A 27,392-nucleotide genomic window follows, 5' to 3' on the forward strand; every position below is an offset into this window, starting at 1 on the left:
ACTAGATTCAAAATCTTCATAAAACAGATAGGCAACAGCAGCCAGCAAAAGTCATTTCCAGCTAAGGACACAGCTACCATTAAGCCACCCTTTACCATTTAGCGTCTAGAGGGTGGGTGGTCCAACACCTTCATAATGCTCATATAAGCTTACTTCTTTACTTACCTGAAATGGGGGATGGGTATAAGGTGGTCTTGAATTACAGTTCTTTAAGATTTAGATTCACTTTTTTTAAGGATTTTAAATTTAAGATTTAAGAGAATTTAAACACTGTTAGAAATATTTAGAGCTCTGTGAGGTACAAGACACAACATTACCAAATTTGAGCTCTCAAATAAAACAAAACAGAACAAGATAAAACAAATCAACACAAAGTAAAATAAAATGTCTGCCAGCGTGAATTATCCATAGTTCAAGACTCCCTATTTTCTTTCAACACTTTCCTCATTGGAGAGCCTAAAACAGATGAGCTGAGAAGTGTTTTTTCAGTCTCCACAGAAAACAGGTTACAGAAGAATTAGGATTTTACATACCTTAATAATATTTCTTGCCTTATCTCTTTAGGTAGAAATACAGTGCAAGATACAGGAAGAGGAAACTAAGCTAAACTACAGACTTCAATTTATAATTAACATTTTTAAGTAAAGTGCCATAAAGAAAAGGCTCCTATGAATTCAACTCTAGCTTGTTTTGAGAAGAACTAGAATAAGGCCATAACATATGTAGGAGGAAAAACTATAATCTTTATTTCCTTCATACAACAATAGAAAACAAAAAAACATGCAATCAGTGCAAATGGAGGTACAAGGCCTATCACATCATTAAGGAAATACAGAATGCGAAAGGGAAAGCAAGGACGTGGTTTGGGGAAGAAGTGTCACAAGATTAGTTCTTAGGCTATATACTTTACTTACTAAGGAAAAAATCCTACATAATAGAGAATAAAATTAAGACTTAAGGTTTAAAGTATTATCTTGACTTTATTTAATTTTTTCCACAGAACAGACAATTAAGTCAGAAAGGCCCTTAATGCTTCATGCTTTTCAGTTGTTGGTATAATCTTACATCTTCTGTTGGTATAATCTTACATCTTTTACAAGAAAAAGCAAGCAGTTCTTATTTCTACTATGTTTTCTGGTGATATTTTTGTTGAGATTATAATATTTTCATTAAGTGACCCTTGCTACATCGAGGGAAATAGAAGGTTACAGTACTGTAGCGTTACACACAAGATACTAAAGATACTAAAGAACAGTGGAATCCAAATGTAATTTTGTTACTAAAAATACTATGAATTGCATTCCTTAGACATATTTTGCAAGCACTAAGAAAAAACAGTTTTAGTGTTCTTATATACAATCATCAATATGGCTATTGAACGTGATTATTGAAAAAAAAAAATCCCCACTTTTTGATTTAACTTATGTAAAATGAAGCTTTATTTTCTATACTTCCAGCAGTCAGAAAGATAAATAGCAGCACACTAGCTGTCAGAGGGACTGAGGCAAGGAGTCAGGGCAAACTTGTGTGATGGACAGTATACAGTCAATTATCTAAGAGTCTTAAGATCACCTAGTAACACTTTTTCCATTAAAGTGGAAAGCTCAGTGTAACGCTGACAATGTCAGGCAAACAGTACCTACATTCAAGAAGGGGAAAACAAAAAAAACACAAACTTTGTACTAATGCAGTCCAGTTCCATATTATAGAGTCAATGTGAGCAGAGAGCAGAATGTTAACCAGCTAGAGGTGAAGAGGAAGTTATTAAAAATGTAAAGAATTTTCATTAATTCCTTATTTTTGATAGTTATACAGGTTGCCAAAAGTATACTAGAAGCTCAGGATTATTGCTTAAATAATACATCATGTCACAAAAAAAGGGGGGTTGTGATATTTTGGTGGTTCTTTCAAGTGACTAGTTGAGCGTTGTTTTTTTTTTTTTCCCTCTTATCCCACTGATAAACTTTCAACACTTTATTTTTGATGGTCAAAAATTAAATTCTATATTTGAGTACCAAAAAGTGTGCTGGGAAAAGCAGCAAAGAATCATCTAACACAAAGTCTAAATTTAGGCCAACCCACTAAAGCTTTTCTTTAACAACTCTTTCAAAAAAATCACTCTGAAAATTAGGACATTAGTACTCACATGCATTATATTTCTATGTTAGTAACAACAAGGCTTCAGTACACATGACTAAGAAGGACTTAGCCCTCTGGAAATTACGTGGAAGTAATGAAATAAAACTCAGCATAGTAACTCTTAAATAGGAGGGGAAAATAATCAGAACAAGGTCATTATTCCTGGTAACGCTGATCAAAGAAGAGTAATTACTGAATTCAGTTTAAAATCTGTTTTGTTCTCTTGTAAAGAGGAAGCGTCAATGTTACTTAAATCTTATGACAAAGAGTTAAGTATTGAGCAGCACAAGAACCTCATTTTGCACTTGTGCATGCTATCTAGACTTATATATTAACATGAACACTGAAACATGGAAAATTAACCAACAGCATTCAGCTTAAAAGACAACCCTGAGTATCAGAGCTCAACTCCAACGGGTAACTAAAATCCGCAAGTGCAGAACGAGAACTAGAGGTAGCACCTGAACACAGGAAAGTGAAAAAGCAAGATGCTAATTAACTTTCTCCTAGAAAAATCCTACAGCTGCAAGGAACTTTTAGCAAAAAGATGTCAGAAAGAAACCATAAAACTTTTGTTTACTGTGAGGATGTTGGTTGGCATTTCTGTTGCATAACTTCAATGACCTAAATTTAGTTGTTTGAACTTAAGCTTTTCATCTAACCTCCCTTGAGAGAAAAAGCCCCTTGAGAATGGTACCTTTTATTTCTGATGAACTAAAAGGCTTTATTTTTTCCCAGCAACAACCGAGGAAGCCTCTAACGAGAACAGGATGCAGCATTACATTAAGACCATGCTATTTCAGTTGCAGAATCCTCTCTCCATGCATTCTCCCACCATCTTGTGTCAGCTTTAACAAACTCTGAAATAAAACAAAGCTGGGGAAAAAGCACTCCATCTGATTCAACTCATCCTGTGGCTACATGACTGATGATAAAATATGGGAGGAGAGGGAATTGGAAGAACAGGTAATTAGCTATCAGCAGAAACAGAAAGAAGGACCACTGCTTCAGGCTGGCACTCCACTCTTAGTTCTACTTAACACAAGGCCATGTTCTCAGACAGAGCTAATTTTCAGAGGGTTAAAGTAAAATAAAAACTATTCCTTAAGATTACCATCAAATATGATGAAAAAAGGCTAATAAGTATCCAGGGCTGCATTAGACAAAATATTGCCAGCAGGTCAAGGGAGGCGATCCTTCCCCTCAACTTTGCACTGGTGAGCCCCTATCTGGAATGTTATGTCCAGTTCTGGGCTCCTCAGTACAAGAGAGACCTGGATGTATTACAGAGTCCAGCTCAGGACCACCTCAGTGGTGAAGGGACTGGAGCATCTCTCTTGTAAGGAAAGGCAGAAAGAGCTGGGACTGTTCAGTCTGGAGAAGAAAAGACTCAGGGAAGAAGCTCGTCAATATATAAATACCTGAAGGGAGGCTGGAAAGAGAACAGAGCCGGGCTCTTTTCAGTGGTGCCCAGTGCCAGGACAAGAGGCATCCATCACAAACTGGCACACAGGAGGTTCCCTCTGAACGTTAGGCAGCAAGTCTTTACTGTGCATGTCTGAGTGCAGGCACAGGTTGCCCCAGAAAGGTTGTGGAGTCTTCTCCTTGGAAATATTCAAAAAACAGGTGGGCACAGTCCCGGGCAACCTGCTGTAGGTGTCCCTGTTTGAGCAGGGGGCTTGGACCAGATGACCTACAGAGGTCTCTTCCAACCTCAACCATTCTGTGTGCGTGAGCAAAAGCTTACTAACAACCCAGAAACAGGGTCAAAATATGCACAGTCATATAGTAGGAAGCACTGTATGATTGTAACTCAACTAGTGGGATATAAAGAAATAAAAACATTCATTTCCATAGAGACAGCAAACACATAAGCTGGGAAGAGCTTCAGATACCTATTTAAGTAGAAAAAGGCCATCTCAGAGGCCACATGGGCATCTGAGAGCTACAGGCAACAACACAAGTTAAAAGACCACTGGCAGAAGACAGTAGTTGACTGTTAAGCCTCTGCAGCAGTACTAACATGGCTATACAACCAGAGGTAAGAGCGAAAACAGGCACTGTCAGCTCCTCATCAAGGATTCAACACACAAAATATTAATACTTTCTGTGCAGCTTTTTATAACAGTAAGCAAATAACTATCCACTCCTGTTTCTTTTTTTTTTTTTTTAAACCAAGATGTACGTCTATTTCCATGTCATTCACAAATAAAGCCTTTTGAAATTCAACTTCCATAAGGCTAATACATTCTAAACCTTATAAAACAGATTGGAGGTGTACACCTCCACCATAATATTCAGCAAAGAAATTGTTGAAGCAAATAGAATCACGATACAAAATAAAATTGTACAAACAGATGTGTATTTTTAGCCATACATTCACACATAGTAAAAACCTTTTAAAAGAGTGTTTCCTAACCTTTACAGAAGAAAATACAATGTACATGAAATGAAACAATAATAATCTTTGTTTAATAGAGTAAGCACAACTTTTAGAGAGAAAATATGCATAAAACTGTTTAGCTGACAGGTCAATTAAGATAGTCATTTTAAAACAATACAACTTAAATTTATTATACACGAAGAATACTAAGTGATAATACACTGATCAGAAGATTCATATAGACAACAGAGTTGAGATTTTGTTTGTGTACTCGCCTCAACTATTTTTCTACACGTGCAATTAGCACTCTTTGCATAAGTAGGCATTCATTTGTTTAGGGTTACGTATTTTGTACAGACTATGCAGTTTATATCTTTGTATACGATTTGTTATTACATACCCATGTGTCTGCATGAACAGGCCTGATGTTGCTGAGAAGCACCTCTTCATAATTTCCATAATCACAGAACTTAACAACTGCAGTTGTCCCAGAAGAATGGAGAGCTTCAATTTCTGCCCGGTAGAACTTAAAAGAGAAATTTTCAGAGGTCATAAAATACTATCTGAAGTACCATAAATAGCCTGAAAACAGCCTTTTCACTTTTACTCTCTCCTCTACTCCCCACCTTGGTCAGCATTAAGTTTTGAGTAATATTTGTACCAGATACTTGTATATTAAACTTTTACATGGCCCATGACTGCAAGGATGGGGGCCATGTATTTAGAATACTTGTTGAAAATATATGCTGCTTATGACATTAGACTGAACATTTAAAAGGCTTGTTTTAAAGGACAAATTAATCATTAATAAAAATGATGTTGTATACGTGAAGTGCTACTGTTTTTTTTTTTTACTGTTTTTTTTAAATGCCTGATAGGCACCTACTTACATAAATGCACTGTACATACTAATATCAATTTTACCACATACTAAAATATGATAAAGTCAGTCCTTCAAAAAGCCTTCATTTTCCAGCACACTATTTCGTTTTTGTGACATCTGCAAACTGATTTATATAAATATATGAAGATATTCAGTCACTTTATAACTTACTGGACACAAAGAAATCATTATCTCCTAACATGGTTAAACTCAGTACTGTATTTTATCACACTAGTTCAAAACTGTCCTAGATGCGAGCAGCAGCATTTATTATACCTATCAACAAAATACTCTAATGCACTGAATACTTTTCAGGCAACAGTTTCGTACCTACTTATTTTGCAAGTTTCATGCTTTCCAAAATCTCAACAATTCATCTCTCAGCAATACAAAGTACTTCTCAAAACATGAAACCATTCCTTAATATACCATTATATTTCACACTAGTCCATCCATCCAAGATATACATTTTTATCTGATAGAGTTAATTCACTATATTTTACCGCTACAAAAAATTGTTGCATGTTTTATCTTAGTCATACAAACAAAAGAGAGAAAAATAAAGTCATGTTGCTGAACTAACAGTATGTACTTCCTGTAAAATAGAAAATAAACTTGAGTACCACAAAAGACTTAAAATGGTGGGAATAAAACCTATCCAAACAACAGCAATATTTAAGGTAGTTGTTGGATTACCAGAAAGTGTCAAACACTGAAGAAACAACCAAAGAGTGACAGGGAATTCCTGAACAGGTGATAACAAATCAAAGAAAAGCTTTTTTTTTAAAAAAAAAAAAAAAGAATTAAAAGGAGAAGATGATGAAAAGAAAGTCTTTTGCCATAAAAGAAAGCTTATTAACTGGAAAAACAGCTGAAGAGGAAGTATTTAAGCTTTTAAAAATTAGTAAAACAGAACTGTTATGCAACATAATTAATTTGTTTCACAAATTCTTCAGCTAAATTCTTCGGTTTACTAGTGATAATAAAAAGCAATCCTTTTGCTGTCTTCTTTCTAAAATGACTGAAACAAAAGAAAGAGGTTTTTTGTTGTTGTTGTTTCTTAACAGTTCCTGCAGACTCTGGTTTTCCCTTGCAGTAGTGAGGGCTGCACACTGACTTATTCTGCGAAAAGTTTGCCACACATCTACCATTACAGACTGTTCTGGATAGCAGACCATCTTGGTTTTTGTTCCTTGGAAAATAACATGGACACCTAGATCCATATTCATTCCTTCAAATTTTAGGCACTTGGGTGAAATGTGTTAGTTACAAGCTCAGTCACCACATATGACAGAAACAGTCACCTTGGAGATGACTTAACTTAAGCACTTTCAGGAAATGAATGCAGGCCACCTACCTCATTAAAATAAAACAACAACAACAAGAAACAGAACAGGAAGCTAGCCACAAAGCACAAAACACACCTATGAACAAAACCCCATGTCTTTGTGCTGGTGTGCTAAGTCTCCCCTCAAGTGTCTAAGAAAACATTGAACGTACAACTTGAAGTAGTTATTTCATAAAAGCATACCTTGTTGTCTTCCCAATAAAGAGCGAAACATTCATCCCCAGGTCTCCAGCTTTTTCCATACTCCACATGAATCGATGGTTCTGTTATTTTCTCTGGTTTGATAGGTCCAGATCTCCTTTTGGGTCCAGTGTTGTAATACAAAATTTTATCATCATAAGATGGAATCGTAGTGGGTCCTGATGATTTGATAGGACCGACTCGTCTTCCTTTCTGATGATGTTCTGTATCTCCATTTGGTACAGCATTAAAATTACCAGTTCTACCAGAGGTTTGGTAATCATTATTCACACCAAAATGTTGCTCACTTTTTACCATAAAGGTTTCGTTATTTATTGTTCGTGCCTTCCTATCGCAAAAGTTTTCAGAATTGTGTATTTGGTTTTCCCTTTTCCCACGTTTCTGGTTATTGTTGTCTGTAGTATCTTGAGCAGCAGAGTTCTCCTTGAGTTCTGTGAAGGACACCCCTTTTCCTATTCTGTTTTGCATGTTGTTATCCCTTTTTTTAAAAGAAATATCACTCTGGTGAGTGGCTATGGGATAACCCAAATCCTTTGGCCTATCATTTCTAGGATAATGTCTGTCACTTTTAACTTTTTCATCTGTCCAATGCTCTAAAGAGCTGTGCCTTTCAGGACCTCTGTTTCTGGGTAACCCCCCACTTTCGAAAGCCTGCCTTGAATTTTGAAAATCTCTTTGAAAACGAGGGGGCTTCTCATTCCTTGGCTGTCTCATATCATTGCGAGGAATATGTCTTGAATGATTTTCTCTGATGCCATTCTGTTCTGTATTCATAACTTTGGGCTGTATTTGATGTGGTGGCTGAAATTGCAATTTTGGTTCTATAAAGAAAAAAAAATATTTTAATTATTAATGTTTCATGTTAGTGTAATTTTAGACCCTAACTGACAAATCAGCAGTAGTATTTAGGAAAGTAAGCAGTATTTAACTTTGTGACACAGAAATGGAATTGTATAGACAAATTTAGCAGACATTTGAACTGTATTTTTTTGTTACTGGAAGACATAAGTACTGCCAAGACAAGTGTGCGTGTGAGTTATTATTAAATGAGTAACAACCACTTCAGAAAGGAAAAACAGAATTCCAAGGCAAAGAAAGGAAGAGGAAGGAAAATGAGGGGGAAAAAAAAAAAAAAAGAAATACTTCTCATCTGAATTGAAATTTTTTGTAAAAATACCTTGTTAACAGCTATTCAGCATTAAAGGCAAGAAATAGAAGTGATGAAACGTACACAGCAGACAACCTAGAGATAATGGGAATAGTAACAAAGCCCAGAACTGTGACGACCCTGATCAATGAGCCATAGCAGGAACCGCTCAAGTGTTACCTTCAAGAGAGTCAGCCAGAACTCTAACTGATGATAAGGAAAACATAATTATCATGGACCTTATGAGAAAGAGGAAACTTTTCACTGGATGTTGGGCAGGACAGGAGGGAGGTGAGCAGGACAGAAAGATCATGGAGCTCTGTGAAGCTTTTTTTTTTTTTTTTTTTTTTTTTTGGCAAATGGGGAACTTTTTGAGACATTTCAGGAAAGAGTCAAAGGAGGGGGTAGATCAAGACGAATCTAAGAGGAACATGTATGAGAAAGGCATGAGATAAAACTGGACAGTTTTAAGTATAAGCAGGCTCCTGGTCGATATGCTCACAGGGCCAACTCCTGCACCTCATCACTGTAACCTGTCTAATCTCCTTAGTAAATTCTAACAATCTCCTGTGTAACTGAGCTCTCTGAATGGACATATTTTGGATCTGCCAGTGAACTTGAGACAGATAAGCTAGTAAATGGCACAAGAGAGACCTGGCAGCTGAATACCAGGGAGACTGTGGGTCTCTAGGCCATCCACCAGACAGACCATGGATCTGGACTCAAGACACTGGACAGATCTATGTAAGTAGTTGTGTAACCCCCTACAAACTTCAGGCTGGACAAGACAGCAAGTTGGACAACAGGCCTCTGAGCTGGATACCAGAGACCATGGGTCTGGGGGCCAGGAGAGACCCACGTAAGTGTGTGCATGCAGGTGGCTGGGTGTGAGGCCCGCCAGCAGACTTTAGGCCTGACTGAAAGGGAACATAAGCCCATTAGAGTGACTCATATTTGTATTTGAGCACTTTGGGGTCATGTGGGTGCCTGTAAAGGTGTTGTTTTCTTATCTGTGTTGATCTATTTGCAGTCGGCCATGTGTGTATTGCGTGCATGAGCCTGGTGTGCGTGTGGGGGCTTGGTGGGATGATGCATTTAGGTGCTTTGCTGTCTGAGTGCTCCTATCTGAAGGAAAATAGGAGCTTCAATTTGCAGGTTACTACTAGAAACAGCGAAAGCTGATACCTGACAACAAATGCATCTATTCTGATAATTACTTGCTATACAATAACAATACAAAGAAAAATGTATTTTTTTTTTAAAGCTGATAGTCCTAAGCATCGTATTATTAACAGCTCACAGAAATACTAGCAGTTTAGTTGAATAAATAATTGGCTAACATGACAGAATCTAGTTTTATATTCACTTACACACAATTTATCAGGTGATATCTTAACTTTGATGACAAAAAGATTTTTTTAAAACAATTTAAAATTAAGTTTAAGTGATGTAAGCATAAAATACGCTTAGCATGACTACAATCCTGATAAAAATAAACTGCAAAATTTGACATCGAAACCTGTGGGTTTTTTTACATATGCATATGTAAATTTTTATATTACTCAAAAACCAAGAGTTTGGAAAAGTTCAATTTCTTTTAAAATTAAAAGATTATTTTTTAAATCTTGAAGCACTTAAAATGTTGTTTTTTGTTTTTAAGAATAAATCCTTCCTTATAAGTTTAAAAGTCTCTCTCTTATCTATCCTTGACAAGCGGAACATGAAAATATTGTTTTTTTTGTTTGATTTCTATCTGCGATTTTTCTGTAAGTATCACTGTTTAACTTTCCCACTTCTGTATAATACACAGGAATCTTCTCAATTGAATTTCTTCTAGAAAGTTTTCTCTTCCTAATTAATTCACAAGTCTCCATTCATGACTTTCTTAATTTACACCTCTTGGTATAAATTGGTAGTAAAATCCTTGCGCTTCCACTTTTCCTATTTTCAGCTTAAGCAGCAGTCACTAACTTTCATGTGTATTCCTAATGTTAATTACAGATTAAACGACTGAACTGCTTGATGACTTCTGAGTGCCTACTGCTTCACAGACACTCAGAACAAAGCAGCAGACACTAAGAAGTCATCAAACGCTCAAGTACTCATGGCTTTCCAATGCCATGAATGTTACTGCTGGTACACACCATTAAAGAAAAAAGTATAAAAAATTCTAAAATGCTTCATTATAAATCTTACTGTTTAATATCATACAACATGAAATTCATTAAACAAAGTCACTGGCACAAGGAAAAGTTGTTCCAACAATCATGTAGAAATAGGCTGAAGACTGGTTTGGACATTTTAATATTTTGCTGGTTGGCATGATTTTAGAATTTAAATCTTTCATCTTCAAACTTTGATTGCTTTCTCAATTAAGAAGCATTTTCTGCTTCTTCTGAGGTGTTCACCTCAGACAGCACCTAGCACATACAAGGACTACTTACAATTGCAAGGCAATCACAAAGCATGCAGGGCAGTTATTATCATACTTCCAGCTTTTCCTCAAGGCAATAACTATACACATATTCTGTTGTAGCTGGAAAAAATTCCCTGAAATTTCTGTTCAATTTCACAGCATCTAGCAAGCAATTTTAGCTATTGTCTAGCCACCTTAACAAAACTACGTAGTCGTACTAGCCACCAAAAAATCTGGATATAGTAGATCTCTGAACAGCACTTTGATTCAATGTAGTGTGAAATTGCCTCCTCAAAATGGCCAGTTGAATGACAGAGGAACATTTAGGATATTTGCCAATTTCCAATAAAAAGTTACAACCATTCTCAGATGAGACCATATTTTGTCTTTAGAAAAGCAACAATCTTCATAATTTAAAAAGTAGTAATTCAGAACTCAAATGCTATTTCCTACTTAACAATAATTACTTGCAAAATAGAACTTTAAGAAACAAGTTTAATTTGAAGTTATGACCCGCTTCCACAAAGAAGCATGATTTAAAAGTTTAACAGTTACAAAAAAAAAAAAAAAAAGCAACGTAGTTAATGGTTGACATGAATAGCTCCACACAGAATTAAGTAGATACTCGAAGAGTTCATATAATCTGTTTTTCAGGCAACAGAAATTTTAGCAGCATGTTAATGTTACTGATTTATTTAACAGCAGCAAATTTCTAACATATTAATTGCAAGTAAACAGTAGGACTAGTGGACATTCAAATTAGTTATTGATATCCAACATAATGTGATCATGATACAAAAACAACAAGTTTACTTTAAAGCGTCTGATTTTTCAGTTGCAGAATGTTTATTTTAAATAATATGGAAAAATTCAAATAATACTAAATGTTAGTCACCTGGAAAAAGATTAGACAATTTCATAACAGGGAACACATGCATCTTTTTTCTAGGCCTACTTACTGTGACATGTGAAAGCTGCTCACAGAACACTTGACATTTTCCTACTCTAACTTCCAGATACATAAAATCTGATGTCTTCTATGAAGATTCAGCTATTGTGGTAAAAATGCACTAGCTTCCCACTGGGCTACATCATACACAGCAGTCCTGAATTACCAGGACATGCTAATCTATCACTTAACATTCAAAAGTAATCCATCTACAAACAAAAACTGTCAAATGACAGTAAGCATTACTTGGTCAATAGCAGTCAATGAAAAAGCCTCAAGATAAAAATATTACAGGTTCTTCACAAAGATGGGCTGTCTGACCAAGTAGGTCTGACTAAGTAACTGAAAAGAATCTTAGGGATTCTAGAAGAAGTGAAGTGCTAAATGAAATTATTCAGAGATCGTCTCTGCTAGTAGCAGCAGCTGGTTTTCACAGCATAGCTGAGGTTGGACCTTGAGAGGTCCTCTGGTTCAACCCCCTGCTCAAGCAGGGGCACCTAGAGGTACTTGCGCAGGACCACATCCAGATGGCTTTTTAGATCTCCAAGGAGAGAGAATCCACAACTTCCCTGGGCAACCTGTGGCAGTGCTCAGTCACTCCCACAGTAGTGTTTCTTGATGTTTAAAGGAAACCTCCTGTGTTTCAGTTTGTGCTCATAGCCTCTTGTCCTGTCACTGAGCACCACCGAAAGGAAGAGCCTGGCTCCATCTTCTTTGCAAGCCTCCTTCAGGGATTTATATACTTTGATGAGACTCCCCTCCTCTTCTTTAGGCTGAAAAGTCCCAGCTCTCTCAGCCTGTTCTTGCCCCACCTCCAACAAACTATTAGCCGAAGTTCCCAGAAAGTTCCTACAGAGCAGTAACAAACACATTAATTCGACATTTGACAAGATTTGGTCTGCTATCCCATCAAAGAGGCAGATGCCTCAGCACTGTCATTATCATTATAACCTGCAGTTGGGGAAAGTGGTCTGGAAGAATTCCATTTCAAAATTAATAACAAAGCTTTTGTCTTCTCTTGGGTAGTTTTAATTTACCCAGGGGAAATGGTAGCAGTCATCTTAAAACTGTCACTCAGTTATTTTACTCATTTTAGCATTTACACATGATGATTTATATGTGAAGACTGCACAGAGCCATCACATTCTCTCGCCTACAAGCAACCAGCAGGACCTGCTGCAGTTGGAAACCCTCAGCCAATGCAATTTAAACAACACCACCCCATGTACAATGGGTTTTCAGAAGTACGCTTTCCTGTAGCTCTCTCTTGTGGATTTTCTCATGTTTAATAAAGTGGTTAAACTCAAAGACAGCAGCCTTTCACACACCAGTGGCAATTATTTGGGTTTCTCCTTCCAATGGGAATTCTATTTTTATGCACACCTTTATGAAAGCATATCTTTAAGACACTTACTCCCAGAGCAAGTTTTACCTCAAATCAGCCAAAAGGTTCAAAAATTAGAGGAAAATTAATAACATATTAATGTATTAACCCTAATGTATTAACACTACATTAATGTATTAACCCTAATGACACACCTCATGTCAATTATGACACCTTATGTAAACTCCAATTTACTCAAGAGTTTTGTCAAATCACATAAAGATCAATATTTTTTCTAAAAAACACTATTTGGAAGTATATAAAGCATAGTGGAATAAAGCATGGAAAAGATTGTTGAAATTAGATAAGATATGCCAGCCCAAAATTGTCTGAAAAAATTAAGTTACCATACTAAAAGCCAAACGAAACCAAACAAAAAAAACTATGTACTATACAACCTGGTTTATCTCAAGCAAAACACTTAAGTAGGAAAAGAACAGAAATTCTAATTCAGAAGTACAGAAACGCCTTTAGCCTTTGGAGAACTCGGGGGCTGGATCCCCAAGTGTTTGAGTGCATGTCTTGCTGCTTGTGACAAATGCTCACTCTCCACTAGTCGTATTTCCTCTGAGACATCTCTGAGCAAATGGTTAAGAATAATATGAGACAGTAAAAAATCTGTGCCAAAAATCTGTTATAAACCCTCCTATATGGTCAGCACCTCCTTTGTCATGCATCTCCTGCAGACAACACTGGTGGCCAAGAACATAAGGGTAACTGCAGCTAAATTAGGTGGGATGCTCAGATCTGGTGTAAGGCAAGAGCCCATGGGGTAGTGATGTTACACAACATCATTCAAACCACTAAAAAGTATTGTCTGCAATTACAGAATGCATATCTGAAGAAGAGAACTGATAAATGAGTTTGCTTGGAAAAGAGAAAAAGCAGTCTGGAAGAATAAGGCCTTTAATGAGAAACTAGGAAAGCTCAATCCATACAGAGCTAACACAACTGATGGATAACATACAAGTCAATAATGTTTTATAAATGCCTATTAGGAAAACAAATTTTGAAAGCTCTCTGTAACAAGAAAGGCATATTATTATACGACAGTTAGAAGCTAAGCACAGAAAAATCAGATTAGAAAAAAGATTGATTTTCTCTTTCTAAATGCTGATCTTAATTGCCAAAGCAATTAACCTTGGAATAAAATTATTCCACCACCTTTAAATCCCAACTGCATGTTTAAATTTGTATTTCAGTCAAAGCCTAACTGTTGCCGCAAGAAACAGAGACTACAGCCTATGACTTGCTCCCACCTCCTAAAGAGTCCTTATTAAAAGAATAGACAGACATGCCACCTCTAGCTTGCTTTTTCTGTCATCCCATTATTATTTGCTGCACGGGAGATTCATTTTAACAGCAAGAGCGTGAAACATCCACACCAAGCATAGCATGTCCCTTGGGAAGACTGTGCAGAATTGCCTCTTCAATCTGAAACTGAAAATGTTTTGGCCTGGGTCAATGATATGACCAAAAACATTATGTTTATCACTAACTATACCAACTAATGATAAAAAATAATTTCAAAATTAATCTTTTCTTTAATCACTCAAAGGTGTAGGTGTGTCTGCCATAAGTTTCTTTTGTGACTTGGTTTTTAGCAGGTAGAAACACCAGCTTGTTCTCTGTCCTCAAGAACCAAAGAAAGATACAGTATTAAAAATATGCCTGGTCCTCAACACTTTGTCCAGTCTTCCTTAATTCTACAGTCAGAGCTCTTGGCAGTGTTTTGTTCCCCCTGAAATTCCCGTGTTTACCTATTTAAGCTGGCAGAGATGGATGAACTGTTCCTTGTAACCAACGAAAAACAGGAAGAAGATTAATGGAAAAATCTTTGTGTTCAGTAGCAGAAATAATTTAAGTACATGCAAAGAAAGCTGGTTTCCAGCAATTTGGTCTACCTTTTTTTTTTAAATCTCTCACAGTCATCAGGTTTCTCTGTCTACACAAAACTCAAGCTAGTTAACTTCAACACAAAGTTGTTCACAGGTGGCACCAATCACTCAGTTAAAAATAAATAATAAATAGATCTGCAGAAGAAGAAGCTTTTTTTAAAGAATTCCTTGCATTTCACTTAAATGAAGCATGTTTCCTAAATACTATGTTTTACAATTAATAAATTAGCAGATCATGCAAGAGTCAGACATTTAATTGTAGCTTTTGACAGCTACAATAGCTTAAAAATAATATTTCTGTAAAAAAATGGGAAGACATCAAAAACACAGGATATCAGAGTGCAAAAGATCAAATACACCTTATTTTAACTAATTCGTGCAGGTTAAATAAGCAAGCAAAATACAAAACTATTTTGATTTACAAGTATTTTTCTGTTTGGTCTAAATCCAAGTAGGCAAAGCTACCAAATCAATTATAACAAATCGAGCAACTGGTTTGCAGTATCTGCTCACAAACAGAAGCACCTAGCTTGGTTACTGATAATTCAGAAGTGATTTTAGAAATTCTCAACAATGAGCAGGAAGTACTGAGGTTTCAGATGGAATTAGAAACGCAAGGTAAGAAAAGCACAGAGAGAAGCACAGAGAAGATCAAATCAATCCTCTCCGTGCTTGAAAAGAAACCATTCTTCTTTTTAGACAATTTCTCCCTAGATCAAATAAGCCATTTTTGAAGAAAACATGGTACAGCATAGAATTAAAAATATTTATCCCAGTTCAGGAAAACTGCCTTTTGTTTTTGCTTCTGTACAGACACTCAATCAGTTAGAAGGAACTTAAATCCGCCTGAAAGATACAGAAGCCTAACACCTGTGATGATGATAAACGTGGCCATTCCAGGTAATCATATGCTCCTGAACATATGCTTTAGCGTAACGGTAGTAGTGCACACCCACATACAAAAGCACTGTCCCTAAACAAAGAACCTCTATCAACATCTAAAAAACAAACTGGGCTTTTAGAGACCATATTATATTGGACAGCAACACACCAGAAATACTGCAGAACAATTAACTTTTTAACTTCAGTGGAAGTTGTATGACAGTGTATAAACACAGCAAAACCTGCCTGCCTGGGCCTTCCTTAGCACAGCTGCTTTGCAGAAAATCAACAAAGGGACCCCATTCCTGGCAAGGTAATGTTACATGTTAAGTTGTTTCTAGCAGTTCCTCCAAGGCATCTTCTACTACTATTACTTTTTTAATACCAAGGAAAGATTGAATCCCAGAATGGTTTGGGCTGAAAGGGACTTTAAAGATCATCTAATTCCGAACTCCCTGCCACGGGCAGGGACAACAGATACATGTCTCTACTGCTAACTTACAGGATCAAATGAAATGAAAAAGCAGCTAGCAATATACACGCCCTATTTTCTGCAAATGCTTGGACACTCACTGCATGAAGAAAGAATTCAGAGTGGTATAATCACCCCAGATATATATCAGGACACCGCACACACTTAATGCTCATGTCATCTCAGCTTGGAAGGAACTATTTAAAAATTTAAATAAGATTATTTTCAATGACAACAGAGGCATAAAAATGGCAGAGAAGTAATATGTTCAATAAATGGTTTTCTAAGAAATGTTTGAATTCAAACTGCACCGGTTTTCCTCAGACTTGGCAAAGAAAAATAGGGCTTCTGAGACAAAAAAACACCTGTAATTCAGCACATGCCGATGCTTTTCTTGAAAAAATCCATTTGAAGGTCAGTCTGCAAGATAAATTAAAATCTGGCATAAAAACAGGGGATTACTCCTATGGGATTCACACACTCAGTAAGGAAAATAAAAACTGACCAAATGAAACTGAGCAACCAGCGTACAGCCCAATGGCTTCCAAATAACAGGAAGAAAATTGATTGTTATTTCTTCAGAAAGGAAAAAAGGCTTTTTTCAAAAATAATCAGAACATGTTTTAAACTTCAAAAATGGTATCAAGTTTTTTTTTTTTTTTTTTTTTTTTCAGAACAGCATGACCTCAGGAGAAGGACACCACATAAAAAAAAATTATAATTCATAAAATGCTTTTTACAAGTGTTTAAAAAAAACCCTGCATGCCATGTTACAAAATGTGTTACATTTTTGGGAAGTGAGCTTGAAGTCTAAGAAGTTTCCGCAGAATTATATTTTTCTTCCTACAATGTTTATGAAAACATCTTATTTTTAGTTAAGAGGAAAAAATTACACAAAAGTAGAGTGTATTTATGCTTAAAACACATAAATGGAGATTATAAACCAAAGTATGTATGCTACTGTAGGCATTTTTTCTAATCAAAACCGACTATGCTTTAATATACCACAGAACATAGCCTACATATGTGCCAAATCCAAAGAATCATAAAACTGCTAAGCAAATACTATCAGTCAGCAATATCATTTTAAAACAAGCAATTCACTCCTTTCATAGTTCTTGCTAAAATACTATTACTTACTTACCGTTAAATTACTGACAATAAGAAAGGCTTACAACCCACAGGGATTATATCTATTATTTTTCCTTTAAATGTCTTCAGCCACACATAAAAGCCTTCTCTCAAAATATCTTCTCTCTAATCTCTTGGATAAGATAAACACAAAACTTATCCAAGGAAAATCAATTTGTGTAATGAGAAAGAAAAAATACTACCACTGTTTCTATTTCTATTCATTGTAGAAATCTAATTCATCTTTGGTAAACAAAATGACTTGCCAAAAACAGATCTCAAGGCTAATTCCCCATACATGCTTTTGAAAATGTGATCACGTCAGTCTACACAGCTTCAAGTTTTCATTTCTAACTCAATAATTATTCTTAAATACAAATACACAATTAATAACTAACCATAAATTCACTGCTGTACAAAAAGATGAATATTTTACACATTTACTACAAAACAAATTCAACACATTCAACAAAAAGTTCTCTGATTCAACTAACCAAAGCAGTGATGTTCTGCTTGTCTTTCAGGTGCAGCTGCCTACTGATTTTATGGCTGTTCATGCTTTTTGCAGCAAATCTCAAACATGGCAACATTTCAGTAATTTGCATCCACACTAAATGGAAAAGCCATTTCACATACAAATTAGTTGCCTCTTTCAGTGTACATGCAACCTTATTAACTTTAATCAGTGTATATACCTTAGAGAAAAAATATTTCTACTGGTAAATCACAAAAAATGTCCTTTACTTATAAATTGTAGCCATACAGTCTCAGCCACAGAGATTACAGATGGCTCCAAATCAATCTACCAAAGAGCACCATTCATTTCTAAAAAGATTATATAAACTTCTGTTTCATTTAAACTTTTCTTTTGACTTGTGAACATATTTTTCATTTGAAGAATTTCCAAGCTCTAGGAAAAGCTTCCTTGCTTCAGGAGTTCTGAATCTTTTTATGTTTCCACTATAGTACTAGTGCCAGATTAAGAGCAGGTACAGAAAACTGATTTATTATTGCTATTATTTTAAAATCAATAGCACAGGTCAAATTTCTACTCAAAGAGAATCCGTATTGTTTGATTTACCAAAAAAAGCAGAACTCAGGTCTTCATTTGCAAATCAACAATGGTCTCATGCTAGAAGTATGTCAGCAGAACTCTCTTAAGATATATATTGGGAACTGCAGCAACAAGCCTGTCAATATACTCAAGTATGTTTCAGCATTGACATGTAACTGTTCTTTAATTTTACATGCTTTTATGTTCCTTTTCCTTGTTTGCAGTTTTCTGCGTACATTTAACAGCTAACAGCTTTAAACTTTACATCAAAAATTTAACATCAACATCTCTAAACTCAAAACATCTGTTGTCCACTCTACCTTTGATATCATACATATCTACAATAACTGCACTTGTATATATACTTTTATATACACACACCTACATATATACCTATATACTTTCAAAAGTCAGTTGGATAAATTAATGCTTCATAAATTCACTGGTTTCCTCCCAGAATTCAGCAATTCCTCTGTCCAATACAAATTAAGTATCCACCAGCTGGCCCCGTATAAGACTAGATTACTTTTTTATGTATTTGTTATTACAGAGTTACTTGTCCTTCATCATAACTTCTGCAAATTCCAATATATCGTGTCATTTCTTTTCATACAGAAGTCACGCCTTGCCAGAAACTACTGGAGATACTGGTGAAAAGCAGCAGTATGCCCCTTTTAAAAAGGCAATATATGACATTTGATTAAACAAAGCACTTCTAAATCTATGGTTTAAGAAACCAGAAATCCATACAGAAATGTTTCAACAGCTGTGAAGAGTAAGCTAGTTGAATCGGACCTGAAGGCTGAATTTCCCTAAATATTTAATATATTCCGTCCATACTGATTTTATCACACTCTCATCCTTTAAGGACATTAAGTGCCTCTGCTTATTCTCTCACAATTTTAACAGCCTTTAATAAGTAAGATGGTTTTGACTGCATGCACTTCATTTTCAGTTATTGACAGAATGCTTGCTGTATACAGCCTGGCTTCTTCCAGAAAAAAAGGCAACTAACAGCTTTAAATTACAAGTATATGAAAAGACAATATAGGAAGTCCATTAATATTATCAATGGCCATTTAGAAGTTCCCAGGTAGAATACAGCTCTTACTAATTTTTTTCATTAGAATTGGAAACATGACTTAGGCGAGTTGGAAGATAAAGTTATTACATTGACATTTACTGTATATCTGTCATTTATAAAATTCTGCCATTTTTGCTAACATTTCTCACGTCTGTGTCGTTAACTATTTCTGAAATTTTGAATCACCTCTTAAACATTACATCTTGCCCATTCATCAGGTGTAGGGAAAAACAGGAACAGATATTACGCATTTTTAAAGAAATCTTCTAGGACAGTATTCAAAAAATGAATTAGGAATCACTACAATTAGAAAATAGAACTAAAAAGTATTTCCACCATTACATACTTTCTTTTTAGTTTTTCCATGACCACCACCTTTTGTTCAGTTTTCATCTTCTTTTACTACAAGCCTATTTTCCACTTTTTTTTTAATCCAGTGAAAGTAAACAAAGCATTATTAACAGACAACAAAGACTATATCAGAACTCAATTTGAAATTATTATATATAAATGCTGAGACTCCCTAAGTAATCTCCTTCATTAGAAAACTACGGTTCATACAAAATAATACAACATTTATTTCACTCTTTAGGAAAGACTTATTTGATAGGGAGAAAAAATTACAACTCCATCACAAAACTTCATGTTAAATAATGGAAGCAGACGTTTTCATTTCACACTGCCTACTGAAACATCTCCAAAGCCATACACAAAATAACAAATTATCTCCTTTTATTACTCAGCTTACTGTGAGTTGTACTTTAATATTACAGCAGCCTCTAGAGACCTCAAGAGGTATGAAAATTCAGCTTTTTTTCTTGTAATGCATCTGTCTGTTAAAGCTTCCAAAGTATAGAACAATTTAGACATAAACAGACGTCCTGATTCATAGACTACATTCGTGTACGGCTTCTTAAGAAGAAAAAGGACATTAAAGTAAAAGCCCAGGTCTTCTGCACTAAATCTTAGAGATTATTTGGCTTCCTTCTTTCTATATTCCTTCCTTTTCTTCAGTCCCTACAGTTATTAAACATGAAAACCATGAGAAAATGGCTGCTTAATATTTTAATAGCAAAAAGGTGGAGTTTTGTTTTCTTTGATTGTCAGACAGAGGGAATACAAAAACAATTGAGCTTACTACTATTACTGAACTCTAAACTGAGTGTCACACAGAATGTGTTGTTTATAAGCTCAGGAAGGAAGACTGGTGTTACCAGTTTTTCCTTTAAGTTTGAACACAAAGAAAAGCCCATTAAAGCTGCAAGTGCCTTCATCAAATTCGATTTGATAAATGGGATTCATCCCACCTAATTTCAAAATTACTAACTTCTAAGCATCTAAGCCTGAAACAAATAGCTTAGATGATTACTTGTTTTACTTTTGGCTTTTGACAGCCAAGAGAGAAATACGAACTACCACAGCGGAATTTATTTGACCTTTTCTCAAAGGAGAGGAAAAGCTCTCTAGCACTCTGGTTTTTACTACTGACTGTGGCAGAATTTCTAGGAGCCACCTTCTAAATGACCAAGTTAGAAAAAAGAATGCCACCAACTCTGCCCAATATTAGTTCCAGATGCATCAATTTCAATAACTTACCTTCTACTGTTAGAGTACCCATTTTGGATTCTAAGAAATCAAACAATGTGCTTGGCGCAGACGGTCTGGCGTTTCCTAGCTCTTCTTCATCTTCAGGTCTTATTCGGCCTCGGCCCTTTCCTTTACCTGTAAGGGTCAAAACAAGTTATTTGGGGGGTGAGGGAGGAGGAAAAAAAAAATGTATCTACACTTTTTAAAATTATTATACTTAAATTATAAAATGTCTGTATTCCCTATCTTAAAAACAAAACTATCACTGACAAAATAGATGCAGATAGATGCAGATATTTAAATCTGTGATTTCAAATTCAAAGATTTTGAAAAGGACATAATACATAACTCTTTTTTAAGTATTTTCTTTCAGGTTTGCAATGCATTCTAACTTGCAGGAGAACAAATATGTAAATATACCTTATACAACTACATTAGTAATGCACTGTAAACAAATTCTTTTGCTCATGAACACTTTGTTTTGAAGCATTTCTTTTCAAGTTATACCTCTAGGTGGTGGTCCCTGAAGGGGTTTCTGTTTGCTACTGTTCAGAAGAAAATTTAATGCTGCCTCTAGATTGTTACTGTTATCCATAAGTGCCTGTCTTGCTGCTTCTTTGCTGAAACCCATCTCTGTTATGTGTTTTAGAGCCTTTTCATCAACCTGGAAAGACACACATAAATTATCATAAATTACAACAGAGACTCTACAAAAACACTAGATTTGACTTTAGTCTTACATTAACGGAAACACTTTTTCATATTTCATTGATAAACTTTTCAGATTTACACATGATATTCACAGACAAGCTCTCCTAGTTCTAAAAAACCAGCTAGTAGAGATTTTTTTTCACTGATTTGTGTTTAATTCACTGACTTTTTGGTTGTATATTAGGTAGTGTCAAGCAGAAATTCCTCTTTTGTACTTGTTTCTTCACTGTACAAATTTTACGTTCTTCAATCCATGTGAAAGGAATCTCTCAAAGCAATACTAGTATAAAAACTAGACTTCAGTGAGCCAGGAGATAACAACTCAAATAACTGTCAAAACTACATTTTACTATCCAAAAATTACTGTAAATGAGCAAGACATGACTTTGCAGAGCTTGGGTAAAATCCTTATATGCTTGGCTATGTACCCTTCATCCTCCAATGCTTTCATGTACCCTTCTTAATTCCCAAATTTAACGATATTCTTTGATCAAATGTCCGCAGATTGAATAACTGAATGAACAGCAATTAAAAAGGTCTTTAAAGTCCAGTGGACTAAAACATGGTATCAATGTCTACACAGAATCATCATCCCACTTGAATTCAACTTTCAGTTGTCTAAATAACATCTTATTTTTAATAATAGAGTATAATGCTTCCTCATCTGGGTCATTCTGCAAGACTTCTCTGCATGGGAACAAGGGTCCAAGAGAGATAATTACTGGTGCTACTGCATCAACAAGCCTGCTTCACTCTTCTCCCTCTTGCAGTTAAGTGATTGCTTTGAACAAGGAAAGAACTTCTAGCTTACTCTGTATCACCTCCTTTCAGTAGTGGAAATTCTGTACACGACAGCTATATTCATCAAAAACCAGCAAGAAACAAGGACCTGTGAATACAGTACCTGTACTATCAGCAGTGGATAAAAAAAAAATTTTGAATAGGTTACAGCTTGAAACCCAAAGGAAAGACAACTTCTCAAATACAAAGAGTTTTTGTGAAAGGAGGTTATATCTGAACTATCCTTGGATGTCAAAAACTTTCCCTTCAACTCCATTTACACAGTACAGATCTTGCAGGTTCTCTTATACAAAACTGAAAAGGCAAAGAAAATTATAGGACATACCCTATTTGTAGTACTATTAAGAGAGGAGGAGGATTGACCTGCACAATTTACTGTTTAGAAAGAAAAAGCAGAAACTACTTATTTGGTTCTTGTTTTGTAAATAAAGATACAGTGCTTCAGGTTTCTCATAAGGTAACACAGACGGAATAGAAACCTTTATTCTTTCTAGATAACACGCAAGTCAACAATTTATATAAAGACAACAATCAAACCGATTTGGTATCGCGATTCTAAAGATATAGAACAGATCCATTATCAACTGTTTTAAGCTCTAAACTCATTTATAACTGAAGGTGGTTTTCTAACTAGACTTAGTGGGTTCATATCTGCTTCTTCTAAACAGCATCAAGATATGTTAAATGATAATATTAAGTTTACGTAAGTTGGAAGTACAGCCATATTACAGTTCAAAGTAAGGCAAATTTCTTGCAGTTCACAGAAACAAACAAACAAAAAAAAAAAAAGAAAACAATATTTTAAACATAAGTATTGCCCAATTTAACTGGGATGGTGTATTTGGTTTAAACTGCAAGGTTTTGGTAATGGGAGGCCACAGAATCCAGAAGCTGTCCCATGTTAGACAAGAGCCAGCTTCAGCCGGCTCCAAAAGCTGGGACTTGCTGCTGGCTGGAGCTAAGCCTATTAGCCACACTGGTTGCACCTCTTTGAGAACATATTTAAGAAAGGGTGAAAATGGTTGTGCAACAGCAGCTCAGAGAGAAGAGTGAGAAAATGTAGAGAGAACCAGCCCTGCAGACCCCAAGGTCAGTGCAGCAGGAGGGTAGGAGACCCTCCAGGCATGCAGCAGAAGTTCCCCTGCGGCCTGTGGAGAGGCCCCTGGTGGAGCAGGCTGTCCCCGTGCAGCCCATGGGTTTCCCACTGCTCTAGCCTGTTAGCAATACGTAATAACATTAATCTCCCCTATGCCGTGTCTGTTTTGCCTGTGACGATAATTGCTGAGTTATTGCCCTGTCCTTATCTCAACCGTTGAGCCCTTTCCATCCTATTTTCTCCCCCTTTCCCTTTGAGGACGGGGAGTGAGAGAGTGGTTATGGGGGAGCTCAGCTGACCAGCTGAGGAAAACCACCACAGGGTGCTGTTTGTTTTTAAATATTATTTTTTTTAGGTAGACACAATTGTCAAGAATGACAAGGTATATATTAGGTAGAGGGATGACTAAATGAAGCCTCGAGGTCCATGTTTCTACAATTCTATATATGCCTATATATTTCTGAGCACGGTGCTGAAAGTAGCGCTGCTAGAAGCTCTCCTTGTTGCAAGGAGATGGCACCTATGACACGATCAAAATTAGAACAGATAGTTAATGTTCCTAATTGTCTTTTGGCTGTTAGATCTTTGGTAAAAGTGAGTAAAGTGGAAAACATTTAACAACAAATAGCTGAAATTTATTGTCAATATTATAATACTAGTTTACTGAATTATTATCTTGTGAAACATCTTTCAGTCAGTCTGCTTTCATCACTCAAATCAGAATCATTCATTGTTATTGTGTGCTTACAAATCTCTATCCTGAGTTTTTTATAACAAAGACTTCTTCCATCAAACTTTCAGATTGCTGAAAATAAACTTCCATGACTGCCAACCTTATACCCCATTAATTCAATGCAGTGAATCAAAAGAACTCTTCACATTTAGCATAAAGTTATGAAATACACTGCAATGTGGTATTTTAAATTAGGAGGAACAGTTCAGGTTCTCCAATGGTAACCCACTTTACTCAAAATATAACATCATTTGTGACTACGTCAGCATGGCATATTGTCACTAGAAAAGTATTTCTAGTTGGTATTTTAAATATCACAAGTACCATGTAGTTTTCTCAATGTCAAATGAATGGATTCTTAAAATAAATATTAAATTAATTCAGAAGAAAATCTGCACTAAAATATCATTGGACATGTTGAAATCAAAGGATGAAAGTCTTCCTGCCTAAAACAAATTAATAAATGTTGACATGAAAAACTGTTGAGCTTATTTCAAGAAGAAAATAAAACTAGACTGCAATGATCTATACCACACATAGTACTACTCTTCTTTTGTGAGGTTTTAATTTTTACTGGATAATAGGACATTAAAATTTTACAAAAACCACATTGAACCTCATACCCATCTCAGTAAGGTACAAAAGCATGCTAACTGTTCTAAAAAAACTTCAAAATAAATTCAAATGAAAGCCCTTTATAAAAGGGTCTTTTATTTTTGTTAGTTTTGTTTTTTAATCATATGCATGTTTAAAGTTACTATTAAATCTTACACCTTACCAGTTCTCTGTAGACTCCTTCATTCTTTCCCTCAGGTTTTGTTATCTTCTCTTTCTGGAACAGCTCCCTGTTTCGATTCCCTCCAGCATTCACACTGAGATTACTTCTGCTACTACCACCACCTCCTCCAAATGTCTTGGTCTTTAGATAAGCATAAAAATAACATTTCAGTAAACCGAACTTATGAAAATAAGCCTTAATATTTAGCTAGTACAAGAACTGCAGTAAATTTGAAGCAGCTGTATTTTTTATGATTATGCTTTGCATCAACAAATAAAGCACTTAGACACACAAAAAATGATGAATTTATTAAGTAGGACTTCAACTTTTTTTCTGTTTTGACCAAATGAGGCTGTAAAACATGTATATAATTCTAGTTTTTATGAGTTACCAAGCAAATCATAATTTCCATTTCCTAAAATGGAAAACCAACAGGGGGCATAAAAACCAGACACATTAGAACAAAACTTCCTAGCTGTTTTACCAGGCTGAACAGAAAGAATCATGGGGTTTTCAGAAATGAAAAAAGTAAATGAATATTAGTAACCTCTACTTCCCACTTTGATCTTGTTAGCTGAATAGCAAAAATCATTTTAATAGGGCTATCAAATCAGAAGTATAGCTACAATAAAACATTATGATGCATTTATTAGCTTTATTCAAATAAAAATATACTCAACAATCCAAAAGAACTCTCCATTTTTGATTCATATTTTCAAGAAAATACATTAACAGAATTTTAAGAAGGCAAACATCAGAAAGTATTTGTCAGTTAAGAGAGTTAAACTAACAAGAAAAGATCAATTCCAGGAAGTAAAATGCTGCAACACATGCATTCTAACCTCCTTGCTCTTTGCTACTTCTGCAATGGCAGCTGTTCTCTGCTTTTCAAATTCATCGTTGTCAGCAGCAGGTTTTACAGTATTTGTCATTTGCAGAGTCTTTCTGCGATCAAGCTCTCTACTGTCGACTTGCACATGAGACACACATTTCTGGTAACACAAAATAAAGATTTAATTAACTGTTCTGTCTACTTTCATTTGCAGAAAAAGAAAACAAACAACAAAGTAATGCTAGCACAGGTTTAAAGAATACAATCACAAACACGTACACTCAGTGCTAGCTATAGCTACCTTTGCTGCAAGCAACTCTGGTCCACCAGAGATGCCAAAAAGAATCGCTTGTACACTTCCAGCTTATTTCATGATGTAGCTAATATGATTCTCGTAAATACCTTTGTCATTTAAGAGTATATATTGGTGCCTTCAAGACATTGCAGGAAAAATCAGAGTTCCCATACAACAAAATTTTAAGTTTGAAATTGAGAGAAAAATATTAAATATAAATTGGCATAATGAAATGACAAGATCAAAACCTATGCCCTCCCACCCACCACCTCTTCTTTAAACAAAGTCTTTTTTTGTATCCAGATCATCATGATCTAAATGTGCTTTGACAGTCTATATTTAAATGGAACTACCTCTCCCTAGATATCATAATACAGATTTTTTATGAAATGTTTTATGAGTTATCATGGCTGTAACTTGTAGGTTACAGCTGAATGACAAAGAAATACACTATACCTGCCCAAAAGGCACAAAAGGGGGAGGGCCACCTTCCGTTCCAATATTACTCCTATTGTGTTTTGCTAAACTCTGTAAAAGAAAATTGTTGCATCAGTCATGGAAACAGAACACTGTGCCAAGTTGGACACTCCATATGGCCTTAAGAAAAGTAGAGTACACGTGTTAAATTGATTAGCAGTTCTTCAGATCCAACAAAAAAAACGTAACAGTAAGCATAATCATCATTAATATTTATGGCATTGAAATGCTCTAAACAGCTAGTCAGCAATTGCTAATCTAGACCTGAAAAAAAAACCAAGCACTCTCAAATAATATAAATAGCTAGTCAACAACAAAAATGAAATGGATTTGTAAGACACTGCTTTAAAATATCTGCTCACAGTCAATGAGCTGTTTCTCTTTCTTTACAAACCCTGACAACAGCAACAACCTGCACAAGAATGAAATTCATTGGAACTGACACTATGGTGTGTGTTAGTTATTTCATACTAAACAGATATATTCGGGTCAGAACTCGATAAAGGGAAGCTAGGCCCTTAATGATGTTAAAAGGACTTTAAAATATATTTTGCATAATGCATTGATCTTCATTTCTTATTACCCTTTTTGTTTTTACTGTTTTGTGTGTGTGTGTTAAAACACTGTGACAGTCATGTATGATTGCATACATCACTATAATACATATTTTAAACTTAACTCTATATGTAGGAGTTACTTATACGTATTTAT

The 27,392-nt window shown here is 35.4% G+C and overlaps 1 protein-coding gene across 2 annotated transcripts in view; it reads right to left on the reverse strand.

Annotated features, from left to right (window-relative positions):
* TDRD3 (tudor domain containing 3) overlaps nucleotides 1-27,392 on the reverse strand; it is a 108,771-nt gene that overhangs the window by 18,364 nt on the left and 63,015 nt on the right. For both annotated transcript variants that reach the window (XM_040540765.1, XM_040540774.1), the window contains exons 6-12: nucleotides 26,661-26,732; nucleotides 25,920-26,069; nucleotides 25,078-25,218; nucleotides 21,466-21,622; nucleotides 20,968-21,093; nucleotides 6,937-7,775; nucleotides 4,923-5,048 (exon numbers count right to left, since the gene is read on the reverse strand). In XM_040540765.1, coding sequence (XP_040396699.1) covers nucleotides 4,923-5,048; nucleotides 6,937-7,775; nucleotides 20,968-21,093; nucleotides 21,466-21,622; nucleotides 25,078-25,218; nucleotides 25,920-26,069; nucleotides 26,661-26,732 — 1,611 coding nt within the window. The remainder of the gene's footprint in view (nucleotides 1-4,922; nucleotides 5,049-6,936; nucleotides 7,776-20,967; nucleotides 21,094-21,465; nucleotides 21,623-25,077; nucleotides 25,219-25,919; nucleotides 26,070-26,660; nucleotides 26,733-27,392) is intronic.

Source organism: Cygnus olor, chromosome 1 (assembly GCF_009769625.2).
Source record: "Cygnus olor isolate bCygOlo1 chromosome 1, bCygOlo1.pri.v2, whole genome shotgun sequence".
In the NCBI taxonomy this organism is placed as follows: domain Eukaryota; kingdom Metazoa; phylum Chordata; class Aves; order Anseriformes; family Anatidae; genus Cygnus; species Cygnus olor.